Source organism: Silurus aristotelis, assembly GCF_946808225.1.
Source record: "Silurus aristotelis genome assembly, chromosome: 8".
Taxonomy (NCBI): domain Eukaryota; kingdom Metazoa; phylum Chordata; class Actinopteri; order Siluriformes; family Siluridae; genus Silurus; species Silurus aristotelis.
Window position 1 is genome coordinate 18550265 of NC_139581.1, and position 16101 is coordinate 18566365.

A 16101-nucleotide genomic window follows, 5' to 3' on the forward strand; every position below is an offset into this window, starting at 1 on the left:
CTGGTTCCCTCTCAAATCTCTCCACTTCAGATACATTTATTTCTTTCTCTTCTCCCTCTTTCATCACTTTCACATGATGCTCGGCTGGTTCCGTGGATGGGCTGTCCTTTTCTGCAGGTTAATTTATTGTTCATAGGTAGAACTCTTAGCTTTAGGACGGAGCTGTTTGTGGAACTGACCAGCACTAAAGTTCATTGAAATCCTATTCAGTGACTCTCATCCGCTGAGCTACTGTCTCTAGCCTGCTGATTGGTTTTATGTTTGCTGCTTTTCCCTTTTACTGCCTTTTTCTGAATTACTTTGGCATCTTCTGTTGGCAGGAATTGACAAGGAAGGAGCATGTTACGGTGAATTACCCTGACTCGCCCTTGTCCTGTTTCAGGACGCACCTCATAGACTGGGCACTTCTAATTTTTTCTGGACCACATGGACATGTACTCATATCCACCTTTGCATCTCTCTAGGTGAAGAAAGTCAACTGAAACCAGCTCAAAGGGGTGTGTTGTTTTAATGGTGGTAAATGGTGCTCGATTTGGCTTGTTGATGCGTTTTGTCTTCAAACAACGACACACTCTTAAGACATGATGATCAACATCCTTTTGCAGATGTGGCCAGTAAAATCTGTCTCTTATCAGGTGGAGCATCCGCTCTACACCGAGATGAGCCATGTTGTCATGCAACCCCTTAAAAGCCCAACTATTACATCTATGCTATCATGACCACTCCATTCCCCGTCTTTTGGCCATTTGCCTTCTCTATGCAACCCAGCATTTTGCTGATCACTGGATCCTCTTTTTGGGCTTCTTTTAATGTCGCCCAGCTGAAAGCCAATGGGTCATCACTTTCATCACACAGTGCTGTCTCAATAGTTACTGGACACATCCACGGCGTGTGTTCTTTTGACTGGATAAAAAGGGCCTTGGATACACAGATATAACATCTGGAGTCACTTCTTCTGAACACCTCTGCATATATATTCCTCCATTCCCAATGGCATACGAGACAAACCATCTGCATCTCATTTGGCTTTTCCTGGACGATACTTCATAACAAAATTTTAATCGGCCAGCTCGGTGACGCAATGATGTGTGGTAGCATTTAGAACACGTAGGTTAGTGGGTTGTTGTTGGTGTAGAAAACAAATGAAGGGGTATAGTAGAGGTAGTCCCTGAAGCGTGTCTCAGAAGGTCATAGAATGGTGCAGCTATCCTGGAGAAGTTTGGAATGTATGAGTGGAAATATGATACAAATCCTAACAATTTCCCAACATCTCCTACTGTTGTTGGTGTCCTCTCTCAAGGCCTGTACCAGTGCTATGTCGGCAGGGTCCATGGTATATCCATCTTTGGACATCCACTTTCCCAGAAACCTCACCTTCCCAGGAACCTCACCTGACCAAGACCTCACATTTCCTTGCTGTCAGCTTGATCCCATTCTGTTGATAGCAACACAGGATTTTCCGTAGGTCATTGAGGTGGGACTTGAAGGTTTTGCCATGCACTAGGTTGTCATCCAAGTAGGGTTGACACATCTCATCTCTCAGCCCTACTAAGCACTCCTTCATGCAACATTGGAATTTTGCAGGTGCCGTATACAGACCAAACATTTGACAGCTGGTGGTAGGCTTTTCCTTGGTCTAAGATGGAGTATCAAGCGCTTGCACTCAGACTATTAATGTCTTGGATGCAAAGAATTGGATGAGGTCTGGTATGCTTTTCTGATTCAATTTGCGATAGTCACAACACAGTTACAGACTTTCTTCTTTATTTCTCACACAGACAATGGGGAAAGAATATTCAGATCTTGATTTTGTGATCCAGCCACGTAGTTTAAGAGCTCTTCCAGATACACTTTGACTTCCTTATGAAGTGGTTTTGGCACAGATATGTATGTTTGCTTCACTGGTGGTGTTATTCAGCAATGGAATACAACCTACATCTTGATCATCTTTGGAGAAAGCAGCACATTCCTCCCTTAACAGTTTCCTTACCGCCTTTTGTTGTAGAGGTGACAAGTGGTTAAGTGGAACAGGTGGGTCCCAGAGAATCCACTGAAAAGGGTGCAGTCAATGTTTTCATGGTAGCTTGAGATGGTTGTTCTTTCTCTTGCTGCAAAAGATTTTCAATAACATTATACCCAATGATAATACCAACAATGGCACAAGCAGCTCTGTGTTGGATGTATCAGAGGTGTCCAGCTGGAACTTTACCTCAATACATTCCCTGAAGGGGATGTCTGTCTGATTCACAGCCCTGCCTGTCAATGTCCCGGGTCCGGAAATGTCCTTTGTGCCTCTAACGTTTACATGAGGAAGTGTTCTTTATGCCACTGTTCATTAATCAGACAGACCTGTGAGCCTGTATCCTGTAATGCTTGAGTAGGGACCCCATCGAACAAGCACTTGACAATACATTTCTTTTCAACTAAGTTCAGCAGTTGAGCTTTACGCTTAGAAGAGAGGTGGGCTGCGTAGATGGATCCTTCTAGCCTGTTTGCACTTGTGAGTTGTTGCTTTGCATTTACTTGCTGTTTAAAATGTTTTATGCTTTTGCTAAGCAGCCCAACAACAGTGTGGCATGGTCCATCCTGTCTCTGTATTTGAGTGTGAAGCTTCATTTGATCAACTGCAATTACTTGGTCCACATTAACTATATGTTTTTTGTGCCCTACAACCCTTCTGAAAAGTGTCCCTGCTAACCACATTTAAAACAATGATTATACTGCTCACTGTTCCCACTGTCGTGACATGATTTACATATTTTTCTTGAGAGTGGACGACCATAACGAAAAGATGGTTGTTATTCAAGGATGCTCTTTTTGATTTCTGCTTTCTCCTCTTTTAACTGTTTGACAAGTTTATACAACTCGGCTTCTCATTTAAAGGAGGGGCTCTGAATCTTCTGTTCTTACCCTCTAGCTGCTGCCCCGTCTAAGAGTTTATGTCCATTATCTGTTGCTTTTCCCTGTCTATTCAGTCTTTGTAGTGCCTGTACATCAGCCTTCAGCTCATTTACATTTGTTACTTTTGCACATGCATTTTTCTTTTGTATCTGTTGTCTCTCAGTTTCAATACCTGCAGCATCATTCCTTATCTCAATGAGCTCTTCGTCTGTAATACCTTTCCAGGTCAACTTGTAACTGAAATTTGATGTGGTCACTGATGAGGCCAGTACTGACAGACCGTAATAACTCCTTTTGAATGAGCTCAGCACTATACTGTTCCTCCGCCACACCATTTACATTTACATTTGCGGCATTTAGCAGACGCCCTTATCCAGAGCGACGTATAAAAGTGCTTTGAGTCTCTAGCAATAAATAAATCTACACTGGTATGCAAGATCACAAACTGAATATAAATATAACCCTAAAATTCTACAAGCTTGGAAGTGCTAATTTAAGTATTTCCATCTCTGGAGGCAATCAGAAGTCTCTCTTTCAGTTCTATGGCCCTGAACAAGAAGTTTTGAGGTGATTCACGTTTATCATGTGTGATGTTTACCAGTTTGTGATACAAATTTGTGGGCCCATCTTCTTTGCAATGGCCTCTTAGGATGATTTTTAATTGGGGAAGCGTCAAATTGATTTTAATTTCAAGTATATCTCGAAGTCTGAGGCCGGGAGTAATAGATCTTACAAAAGCATCCACAATTTCTGTCTCAGCATGTCCTTTTTAAACTCCATTGTCTATCTGATGCATCAGATTTGTGTATGACAGCCGATCCTTTTGACCTCTCTCACCTATTTGTCCCCAAATTTTAAAATCACGTCTGATGGTCACTTCTGACACTCTTTATTCTCTTACAATGACACCATTGGTGTAATGACCGTCTATATACTTATTAATTTTCATTAACTGCTTATCAGATCACATTGTCTGGAACAAAGTAGAAACCATTTTACACATTAAATCAGAACTTTATTAAACCCTAACTCATTTGCACACAAAATACCCCTGACAGCTACATGTACTGTAGGTCATAATGGATTCACTGATTAATTATTAGCTTTACTGAACTACACCTTTTCACGATCCCAATCACAATGTTTGCTCCATTAGACTTGAACATAACCACAGCCACACCACACATCACAGATCCTGGGCCAATCATACAACTCTTATGTGATCTAATTATGATAGTTCTATATCTATATTCTACTATCAGAAAGCACAGAACCAATGGTAACTTGGTAGCCAGGTAATAAGAAGTGAACAAATCCCTAACTAAATAAACTTCTTTTACTTATCATTTCTTAACATGCTCACAATTGGTCTCTGTATGCATTTGAGGCTGATTGAAGCAAAATAACTGGAAATCTTTTGCCAGTTATGTTAACATGTAACACACATTTTAATATTTTCACATATTAATATTCCCAGGGTTGGGCAAAGATACATTAAAATGTATTACAAAATAAAATATCAAATACTCTAAGTGTAACAAAATAAACTACAAAATACAGCAGCCACACCATGTATCAAATAAACTACTGTATTTTTGTATTATTATAGCAAGAAATTTCTTCTCAAACCTTCCATCAATTGGCCTAAATGATTTGTTCCTTCACCATTACACTGATTCAGTTAATCATGTCAACAATGTTTGATAGCAACAGCTTTTCTCTAGCCGAGTCATGCAATAAATCTGACATATGAAACCAGTAAACAGATAAAATATTCACATACATATCCCTGTGATCCCCCAAATCAAGATTAGTTTTTAAAGTAACCAACAGTTTAATGTTTAACAGGTTGCAAATTATTCATAATTGTATCCTAATTTAGTTACTTGCTGTTTGGTAATGAAGTGCTACTTTACACCAGCAACACTTAATTATTTGTCCCTCACATTTAAGATGGTCGGCTTCACTGGTCTCAGTCAGCATTAGATGATGCCGACGCATTGTCAGTGGAAATCAGCTCCTATGTGCTGCTAGCAGTTCTCACTACAGCTAAACTCTCTGCTGCTGATTTGGGATATGCTAATAGGATAGTGAGTTGGCTGGCGAAACAGCAAAATCCTTATGGAGGCTTTTCATCCACTCAGGTACTTAATAAATCTGCAGTATTTTCCTTGATTTAGTCAGTATAATGATAAATCGATGTTTACAAAAATGTATAGCATTATTTGTAGTTTTCTACTTTTTCAGGACACGGTTGTGGCCCTCCATGCTCTGGCTCTATACTCCACTAAAGTGTTCAGCTCAGATGGCTCTAGCACAATAACTGTAACGTCAGCAGATGGAGACAATCACAACTTTGATGTGCACCAGAACAACAAGTTACTGTACCAAGAAAGATCATTGAAAGATGTTCCTGGGAAATACAGCATTGCTGTAAAGGGCTCGACCTGTGTGTCAGTGCAGGTCAGTGCACACTCTCTTCTGTCCTACAACCCTTGTCCAGATTAAATGCAGTTCTACTTTCCCCCTTATAACTAACCGCCAGGGCTGGTGAATAAATTCCTAGATACTTTTTGTGTATATGCACATGCATGTCAAGACCTTACCACAACAAACCCAAGTGATGGCTACTGTTTAGCCACTGAAAAAGCATCATATAAGAAGCATGCAACAGTTTTCTGTTGTTGGTCGATTGCTGTAAGTAAGTTTACTGTAAGACAAAAAGGAAAAAGTCTGTTCCAATACTTTTGAGCAGCTAAGAATTGAATAGTCTGCCATCAAAGTTCTACCATGTTTTATGCTGTTTGTTTAATTAAAGTGCAAATATTAGGAAATTAAAGCTGAAATTCTTGCTGTTCAAGTACATTTGGAGGTGACTGTGTGTTTGTCAAGGTGCTGAATCCACTTTTCATTCTAAGCACAAACTGGGCCACTGGGTAATAAGTTTTCACCAGAGTCTTTATAAATGCTAGAAGCCCAGTCATACAGTGAGATGCCATTTCACAAAGAGGGTTTGTGAGCAGCCATGGGCACTACTAAAATGTACATAACTGCAGGAGGCATCTAGCACAAATATTACTTTCATAGTTGTGGATATGACATCAGTCTTCCCAGTAAGATAAGCAGTAATAATAAACACACTTCCTAAACCTAATCCTTCAGTCCTAGGGGTGTATCAGTTTAAAAAAAAAAATTTCCCGTCAATTCTTTAGAAATAGCCACATAAATTATGCGGTCAGTGCATCATTTTGTGTTAAGATCTTTGCATGTGAATGTACACACTTACATGTTAAGGTTACCCAGGTGTTTTAACCCTTATGGTTATCCAGTGTTCATAGAACCACAGTTGCATACAAAGATAAGGTATATTTCAGAGACAAATGCATCCCTGTTAAATACGTATTTATTATTATTATTATTATTATTATTATTATTATTATTATTATTATTATTATTAATAATATGCACTGTATTTGCAGACAGCACTTTTCTACAATGTCCCCACACCTACTGAAACCAATACTCTGAGCATCGTGGCAGTGACTGAGGGAAATTGCACAAAGTCATTTGGACAAACTTTGTCCCTCCATTTCACCATCAAGTAAGAATAAAAGTGTGATGAAACCTTAACCTTCAATATGCAACTTAATGAATGAAATGCTGTACAATACAACTTCTCAAGTATTTTCTTTTTCCCCCAGATATAACGGGGAACTAAACAACACTAACATGATCATCGTGGAGATAAAACTCTTATCAGGGTTCACAGCAGATCCTGGTGAGGTAAGAAATATACATCTTGATAAAATAAATAAGCAAATACTTTACTGTTCAAAAGTTAATAAACTAATAGTATAATTTATTTTACATTGTTTCTGTAGCTGAAAAAAGGCATTTTGGTGGAACGAATTGATTCCAAAGATGACCGTCTTATTATGTACATCAAAGAGGTGAGAGATCATGGTTTAAATATCTGTATAACTTTCAGTATGATTTTTATTCTTTATTACACTTACAGTGTTTTTACAATATAATATCTGGTGTATCTCTAACAGCTCCCTAGGAATATTCCTATTAACTATGAGCTACACATTAAACGGGTGCTTCCTGTGAAAAATCTCAAGCCAGCTTGGATCAAAGTTTATGATTATTACCAAACAAGTAAGAATTTTCTTGGGCTATACTATTTATTAATGTTTTGTAATCAATGTCTTCACAGATTGATTTACTGATTTTTAACACATATAGGTGACCAGTCTGAGATGGCGTACACTTCTCCCTGTGTGTAGAATTGCATGTTAAGGTGCATAAAATTCTTAGTTTTTTTCTGCTGGTTTAATAATCTGATTGTGATTTTTTTTTGCTTGCTGTTGCTGAAATAAAAAAATGAATCTCATAATATGCAGTATTTGCCTTTTATTTAATATATAGACAAAAAAGTTATGTGTACATGAGTATTGAATAAGATTTATTTTCAGTATCTTGTCTTTTCATTATGTTTTAGCACTTTTTACCACTATGTATGAGTATGCAGTTCGCGTAGGGCATCAACTCTGTGGGTGGGGTGGAGGGGCATCAACATCTGCAGGTGGGGTGGAGGGGCATCAACATCTGCGGGTGGGCATCAACATCTGCGGGTGTGGTGGGTGATTAAAAACTCCCGGCAATGGAGTGGGTGGTTTTTCAACTCCCGGGATGGGGTGTGAAGTGGGTGGGTACCATCCCGGTTGCTCAAAAAATATTTTATTGTATATTAATATACAAGCATACGTATAAATAAAAACAATGATAAATATACAAAATGTGTTTTGCGGTCAATACAGTAAGTGACACGGCATTTTATAATACCTGTGTTTGCGACTGGTTGCAAATAATTATAATTGATGGATAACTACGGTATGCCCGGAAAGAGATAACAGCAGTCTGGCGCTGAAAAGCGAAAAAGAAAAATGGCCCAGCATGTGGAATCTGCCAAGTTCAATGTCAAAAGAGACCTCAGAGTAACTGCACGCAGGTAAAGAAAACTTTGACACTGGAAGAAACAGGTTCTGATACTGATGGTCCAGATCTATCTAAAAAAATCATAAACCTCCCACAGTTGCCACCACTCATAACAGCTCTGGTAATGCTATCATTTCTTCATGACACTCACTTTTATTTGAGTTGTTCCCAAACCTTTGCTCTGCAAATAGCTGTGGCACTCTCTATGACTGTTGCTTCTGCTGAGTGAATTTTTTTAAGCTTTTGATTGAGAATATTCAGCATCAACTCTCTCAAAGACATTATCAGATAATGAGCTTAATGATTACTTTGCTGCCAGAAGGTACAATTTTGAATGCTCCAGTTGAAAAATGTCAGTGTTTTTTTTTTATGTAATTTATTATCATTTAATGTATTGTTAATAATAAATTTTTCCCTACTTAATTACTATTTAATATTTTAATATTATATTTTTAATATAATGTTTTATATATATATATATATATATATATATATATATATATATATATATATATATATATATATATATATATACACACTGGGATCAAAATTAGAGAACAATTTATAAACATTTGAACAATTCAGAAATAATGTCATCTTTACTGCTCAACAGTTGAAGGAGTTTTTGTCCTGTCTATACCATGCTACCAGAACACCTTTTCCACAAATTAACTAAGGCATTAAAAAAAAAAAAACATTATTTTGCAGAAAACACACTGATCAAAATTAGAGAACAACAATGACTGTAGCAAGGAAAAAGATTACAACTAAATTATCTGAAGGTTACAACAGTCAGCAATTAGTAGGAAGTGTACAGGCCTCTGCTCTGAATGACTTCAGCACATCTGCGGCCACAGGACAGCACTAGTCTCTCACACTGCTCTGGTGTGATTTTGGTCCACTCTTCTTCCAGTCTCCTCCACAGTTCGGTGACTGTAGTGGGTTTCTTGGCCATAACTTTGTCACCAAGGATTTTCCAGAGGTTCTCTATTGGGTTGAGATCAGGACTCTGGGCAGGCCATGTCATTCTTTCAATGTTTTCAGTTTCAAGGAACTGCTTTACCCGTTTTGCTGTGTGACATGGAGCGTTGTCCTGCATGAACACTGCGGGCTGATTGGGTGATGAACGCATGAAAGGAACCATATTTTGTTGAAGAAGGTTCTGATAAACATTTGCATTCACTCTGCCATGTAGCTGTATTAGAGGCCCAACTCCTGCTGCAGAAAACATGCCCCAAACCATGACACTTCCTCCTCCAATTTTTTTTTTCTTTCTCCGAACTGCCAAACAAGATGGAGAGCCTGACAGCATCCATCTATCAGAGGATATACAAATATGCAGCACAGTCAGTGTGCTCGCTGAATGCTGTGATTTACTGTCCGCATAACAGGCAGAGATTTTGGAGCAGGTAATTCTCTCAAAGAGAAACCAGCAATCTCAGTAAATAAGAGGTTGAAGCTTTTAGTTTTTGTTCACCACACCAAGACCACCCCCTTACCCAGCAGGGCTTTGCTGCAGCCGTGGCTGGTTCTGAGTTCTGTAAGGGCTTTGTCCTTAAATGGACTGTCTCTATCTCTAAGGACTTTCAGAAAATGTGAGAGAAACAACAGAATATGAATATTTTCTTACATAGATGATTATCTTATATGCGCTTATTAAGAGAGAAAGAGAGCGATTGGAGATGCAGAGATTGTGATCATGCATCTCTACAAATTGAGATTCAGAATAAACATGGAAAAATGCCACTTGGAGTACTTGAAGTTGTTTGCAGTGTTTTTAGCACTAAAACATTTTAAGACCTTCATAAAGGACCAGCATGCTTTAGTAAAGACTAACAATTCCACAGTGGTAACATCAACCGGCGGGGAGGCATATGCTCCTGTCGAGAAATAATTTTAATCAACCTTATCTAGCGTATGTTATAATCAAACTAACATTAATCCAACAAAAAATAACCTAAATCAAATATAGAACTCATTAGATACAATAGAAGTAGTTTTGATAACACCTATTTAACTATATGTTAATCAAGTCTTTATTTACACCTATTTAACTATATGTTAATCAAGTCTTTATTTACACCAAGTATTAAATAGTAATAATAAGATATTTACATGTGTAAGTAGGATAGATTCTCTGACTGAATGTTATAAGTGTGTGGAATAGATAAAGAAGGACAGAAAACGACCTTGAGGGAGTTTTAAGCATTTTTATTGGGATAGCAAGGCGGGTGGGCTGCTGCAGCTGCAGGAGACATGAAGGAGTAGCTTGGCCCAAGGCCGGGTGAAGGCACAGGAGCACGTTGGTTTGGCGCAGGAGATGTAGGGGAATAATCATTGGGAGACCAGTGTGAGGGATAGGGAGAAAACGGTGGGGGACAGGAGCCTTCACTGCAGTTGTCATCATAAGCTCGATAGCGGGTAGAAGAGAGATCAGGAGAGGTCTGTGTGCCCATGTCGCGCGTAGCAGTGCTCTGCACTATGCGAGGAGGCAGATAGGGATTCGCTGGAACAGTTAGGCCAGAGAGTTGTTCAAGGAAATGAGCAAGCTCAGCAGCAAGTGAGGAGAGCTGGAACTGGCGGTATTGTCTGCGAAGAAGACCCATTGGAGATATTCCAGAACGTTTGCGTGGCGGAGCTGAGCAAAAGAGACCAACAGAGATAAGATGTTAGACAGGGTAACATCACGGTGACTGCTAGGTGTAGGCAAAGGATAACACACATTCAAGAGAAAATTCTATATACTATGAAACAATCAGTTCAGAATGCACAATTAAAATATAACCTGGGCACTTGCAGCTACCAAATAAAATAATATAATCAAGCACATGTATACAGACAATCTAATACACTGAGATAACTCGATTCAATAAATGTAGAATAGCAAACAGCATTATAAAAAGAGTAAAGCATAACACTTACCCATTGCAGGTGCAGGAAGACAAAATAGGCCGCAAAAATGGTGTTCACACTTGGAGGACTGAAAACAGCGTATGGTTGGATCCAGAAAAATAAGGGCTTTATACTCACTTATTTTTTTTATATAAAATCAAGGAAAAGGCCGAATATAAGGGGAATTGGGAAAAAACAGGAACTCCAAATATGGTGTTGTTTGGAGGAATAAGCACCAAGGTCAAAGATAAGGGGAATTGAAAAAAAGAGGGCAAGATCGGAAAATAAGGGGAATTAATCAAGGTGAAGAAATTAGAAAAAAAAATAGTAAGATACGGTGGCTACAGGGTATAAATACAAGCGTGAAACGGACAGTACTTGTACTTCCTCACTTTGGCGTGCTCTATCATTTTTGATGTGCTGTTCATTTTGATGTGAGGTACCCATCTTCTATTGAGCTCATTGGAACGTGTATGGAATAAAGAAGTTTGCTTTTACTCATCTGAGACTGAGGATCCTTCATTGGCAGTTTGTGTCTATTATATTTAAGTTTTTCTAGAGCTGGCTGAGCATTATTGGGAATCTTCTGAACAAAAGAATCCACCCTCGATGTGTCGCCTCAGAGACGGGCTCTGAGTTCCGACATATTTAATGGCGCCCAACGTGGGGCCCTGAAGGTCAGCGTAAAGGTCGAAAACCTGAACAGGGGACCGAACATTCTGTGGGCTGCAGCCGCTGACAACAAGATTCAGAGAAAAAGGTAAGTCTGCTTACCTGTTATACTCAAAGTCTGTGATTAGTAACTGTATGCCCATAGGGTTGTCGGCCCCGGGGAGGGTATAGACTGCTGACCTAGGGTCCAAGAACTATTGGGTGGAAAAAAATTTAGTGTTGGATGAGAAAAAGCAAACATGAAATAAAGTTGAAAAGGTGGAGAGTCACTGCGTATAAGAGGCGCAGGGTGGGACCCACATGAAATAAAGTTGAAAAGGTGGAGAGTCACTGCATATAAGAGGCGCAGGGTGGGACCCACGTAGAACTACGGCTAATTATTTGTACCTTAGTCTGTTAGACTTTCCATATGGTCTAATAGGTTGCAGACTATGCAGACCGAAATCGCGTAGACCCAAAGGTGAAGCCTTGGTGATTCGGGTTCAAGTCCCGGTGTGAGAAGATAACACTTCTCATATGGTCTAAAAACAGGAAAAGATACCATAAGTCTTTACTAGGGGATCCAGATTCGCAAACTGGTGTGGAAAGGGTACATTTAAAAGGTTGTGAGTTGTTAGTATAAAAGGTAAAAAGGCTCGGAGAGTCACCGTAATGAGTACGGGGTGGGACCCGAGGATATGAAGTGATGGCCATGGGTACATGTACGTTGTGTTAACTGCAGTGTGTAAATATTTTGCTGTCATATTAGTTGTAAAGAGTGTGTTTGTGAAAGCCGGATTGAAGAGTGTATTTCTATGAATGCTTGTGTGCTGTCTGTAGATGAAATTGTGATTATACTTGTATTATTGTCATATCTGTATTATTAATAAAATAGTATGGTATACACACACACGCGTTAAAGTACAGGAGAGCTGCGCGTGGACGAGAGACGGAGCACAGAAGGAGGGGGCGCGGGCACGCGCGTATAAACACGGAGCGCACGAAGGGGGTGCGCATGCGCATAGGCGCACGGAGCATAGTACACACACACACACACACACACACGCAGCGCGATTGAATAAAGAATAAATAAATAAATAAACAAGTAAATAAAATAAAGGGAATATAGCAAAATAAATGCGTGAACTTGATGGACATAGAGATAGAAACGAACAGACTTAGAACCCATTTTTGGGACGAAAGGACATACAAAGATAGAAACGGTATAGAGAGAAGACAGACAGAGAAGCAGATACAAGACAAATTGTGGGCTATTACACGTTTACATGGTATAGAGGTATTACACCAGATATTTCCAGAGGAAAACTGGTATGAAAAAATAAAAAGCATCTGGAAACCCCAACTGTTAAGCCCAGTATTGCGCACCCTAGTGGAAGCCCCTACACCTAGTAAAGCAGTGATACACCTGTTTGATTTCATAGCAGACCCAAACAGTGAAGACGAAGAACCATTGATAGAATTAAATGCAGAAGTACCTGAACAATCTAATTATTGCTCGGGACTGACAGCAACTGTTGTAGTAGAGCCTAAAGAGGTGGTGTGGGAAAGAGGTGCAGCCACCTCAATTCTAGTTGATAAAATCAACTCGTTAAGTGGACAAAGCCGAAAAAATCCAACACGACCTTGTAACAGTGAGACGAATAAACGTCTATCTAAAGTGGTCTGCTCAAAAAAGAAACCCAGGCCACCGTAGAGGAGCACACAGAGCGAGACAAGGGTGCATCATGAGTACGGAGGAATCCCCAATCACACCTGTGGATGTGATAATTATAAGGCATAAAGGGGCTGAAAAGGAGATCAAAAAATACATGAAAAAATGGAAAGACCTGACAACTGGGGATTTGCAATGGCCAGAAGAGGGAACATTTAATAAAGAAAAGTGTGATGTAATGAAGACCAGAATAAGAAATTGGGGAGAAATAAAGACAGAAAAGAAGGAAAAGACAAAACAGAAATTAGACATCATTGAGTGGTTTGAGCATGAGGGGGAAATGCTAAAAGTACACAAAGAAAAGACAGAGAAAGGAACAGGAAGTAAAGAGGGAAAAGGGTCAGAAAAGGCCTCAGCCCCACCATTGGAGGAGTTTGAGGAACAGAAAAAAACACCTCCATATGCTGAAGCAAAGAAGCATGAGGTGATTAGCTTCTACCCAGTACTAAAGAAAGAGTATCATGACATACAACTAGACATAACAGGAGGACGGATTAAAGGGAGGATGGAACTCCCAGCTCCAGACAACAAGATAAACAAGGAAAGAGCAAGACAAACAAATAGAGTGTTATTTCAGACTCCTGATGAAGAGGAGGGGAATGATGAACAAAGCGGCAACGAAGGGAGATATGACTATGAACACGATTATGATCTAGATATCCCACCTGAAGAATGGGAGAGAGAGCGAGAGGAATTGGAACCGCCTGAGTATGACCAGAATCAAAGACATTGCCAGAAAAAGCAGCCACTAAGACATACAAGGGGTGAAAGCACCCCTAAAGTACAAGAAAGACTAAGCAAAGCCACCTCTCTTTCAGACCTCAGAAACATAAAAGAAAGCAAAGAAGATTCAAACTCAGGAGAAGAATGCAAGGAAGAAGAAGAGTTTATTATTCTGAACCCAGAAAGAGGGGAAAAAGTGCATGTTCACGGAATATTGGAAATGACGCCAAGAATGCCACAGAAAAGTGATCCACTGCACACAGAGGTAAAAACTCTGCAGGAAGAAATGACATTTCATGAAAAAGAAAATGCAGCAAACAGACAAGAACTGGCAGACACCCAAAAGAGGATGGAAAAAATGGAAGAAATCCTAAAAGACACTCAAAGGGAAATGAGCCAGACAAAGGAGATTATAACGAAAGTGACAGGTGAAAATCAGCAATTAAAGGTGAAGCTATACCAACACGAAAATGCCCAACTCGAGGCAGAAATACAGAGAGCAGAACAGAAAAGCTTCGAAAGAATGGACCAGTGACAACAATATATTGATGAGCTACAACTTCAACTGTCAATGAATCAGCCAAAAACCAACGTCAAGGCCGGAAGAAAGGAAAGTCAGAAGAAAACAAGAGAAACAACAACGAACTTTCCACAAGAACACAGAATGACAAGGTCACAAGTACAAAGAAAGAATCATGATGATGAAGAGGAAAGCATGGAAGAAGAAGAAAGGATAAGTACTAAATACCGAAAATCCTTGCAGATGCCAGTCATTATAAAAGGCACAGACTCAGTATACACACCATGGTCATTTATGGATCTTACGGGACTAATAAGCAGACTGCCTAACATATGTGAAGGAGCACAAAGATGGATAACACGCTTTAAAGAACAGACTATGGGACAAATGCTGGCTATGGGAGATATCAAGGCAATTTTGACACAGTCATTGGGAAAAGCTAAAATGATAGAAATATTGGATCAGGCACACCTAGGAGAAGTGGGGAAGGATCAAAAGTATGATCGTTGGACATTTGGAGTGAAAAGAAATGACGTATGGAATGCACTTCGCTCCGCATACCCGACTCAATCTGATTTAACCAAGGTAGAAAACCTAAAAATGGACGAAAAAGAGGGAGCTGTTGCCTTTATTCTTAAATTACAGAAAGCATGGGCCGAAGAGATGGGGTCAGCATGGGATGAGACAACGGCTAACATCACATTGTTCAAGATAATGTTAAAGAGGGCACTTCCAAGCGAAGTACAAGAAAAACTTGAGTCAGTTGTGGGACTTAACGCCTTGCCCTGGGCAGCTTTCCAGGCAAATGTCACACATGCTGTGGAAATGTATAGGAAAAAGAAAGAAGCAAATAAACAGGCAGCAGAAGATTTAATAACATTGCTGCACAAAGCACAGCTTGGAGAGATAACACGGAGCAAACAAGAAAATCAAGAAAAACGCAAAGAAGAGAAAAGTTCAGCTAAACAAGCAGCAGTCATGATGGTACCAACGAATACACAGAAGGATTCAGCTGGTCAAAACATACCAGATCAGGGAAATCAGCAACTAATGCCCGTGGGACAACCAATGATGGCCTATCCAACATATCAACAATATCCACCACAAAACAGAGGGTGGGGGCAAGGAAGAGGCAGAGGAAGAGGAGGAATGTTTTAACCAAGACCAAGGAATTATCAACCACCGAGAGGAGGAAGATGCTGGAACTGCCAAGATCCCAACCACATGATGAGAGACTGCCCATATCCAATAAGACAACAGCAAGGTAACCAACAACAAAATCAAAGTTGGCAAGACCCCGGAAATTGGGCAGGACCATGGATGGGCCAGAATCAGCAGAATCAACAGACTCAAGCAAACTTTAGAGGCGGCCCTCCGGGGCCACCTCAAGGTAACATGTGAAGATGCCCAGAGAAGCCAGAGGGGGAGCTGGTACAGTGCCCCACCTCACTGTACCCTGCACAAGAACCAACCATAATGGTGGATGTGAGTAACCAGCTCCAAGCATCGTTTTTGATTGACACAGGAGCAACATTCACAAGCATTGGAAAAGAAGGCTCTAAGCTCCCCCTCTCACGCAAAGCAGTGAAGACAGTACGCTTCTCGGGTAAAACTCAAACTTTGCATTTTACAGAGCCACAAGACATAACAGTAGAAGGAATCACAATACAAGCACCATTGT

General features: G+C 39.9%; 1 protein-coding gene across 1 annotated transcript in view; it reads left to right on the forward strand.

The window, feature by feature from the left end:
* Positions 1-16101, forward strand: part of LOC310730582 (uncharacterized protein) — a 91100-nt gene that overhangs the window by 41192 nt on the left and 33807 nt on the right. The window contains 3 exon segments of the mRNA XM_083549597.1: positions 4855-5045; positions 5149-5364; positions 6381-6502. Of these exon segments, the coding sequence (XP_083405723.1) occupies positions 4855-5045; positions 5149-5364; positions 6381-6502 (529 nt within the window).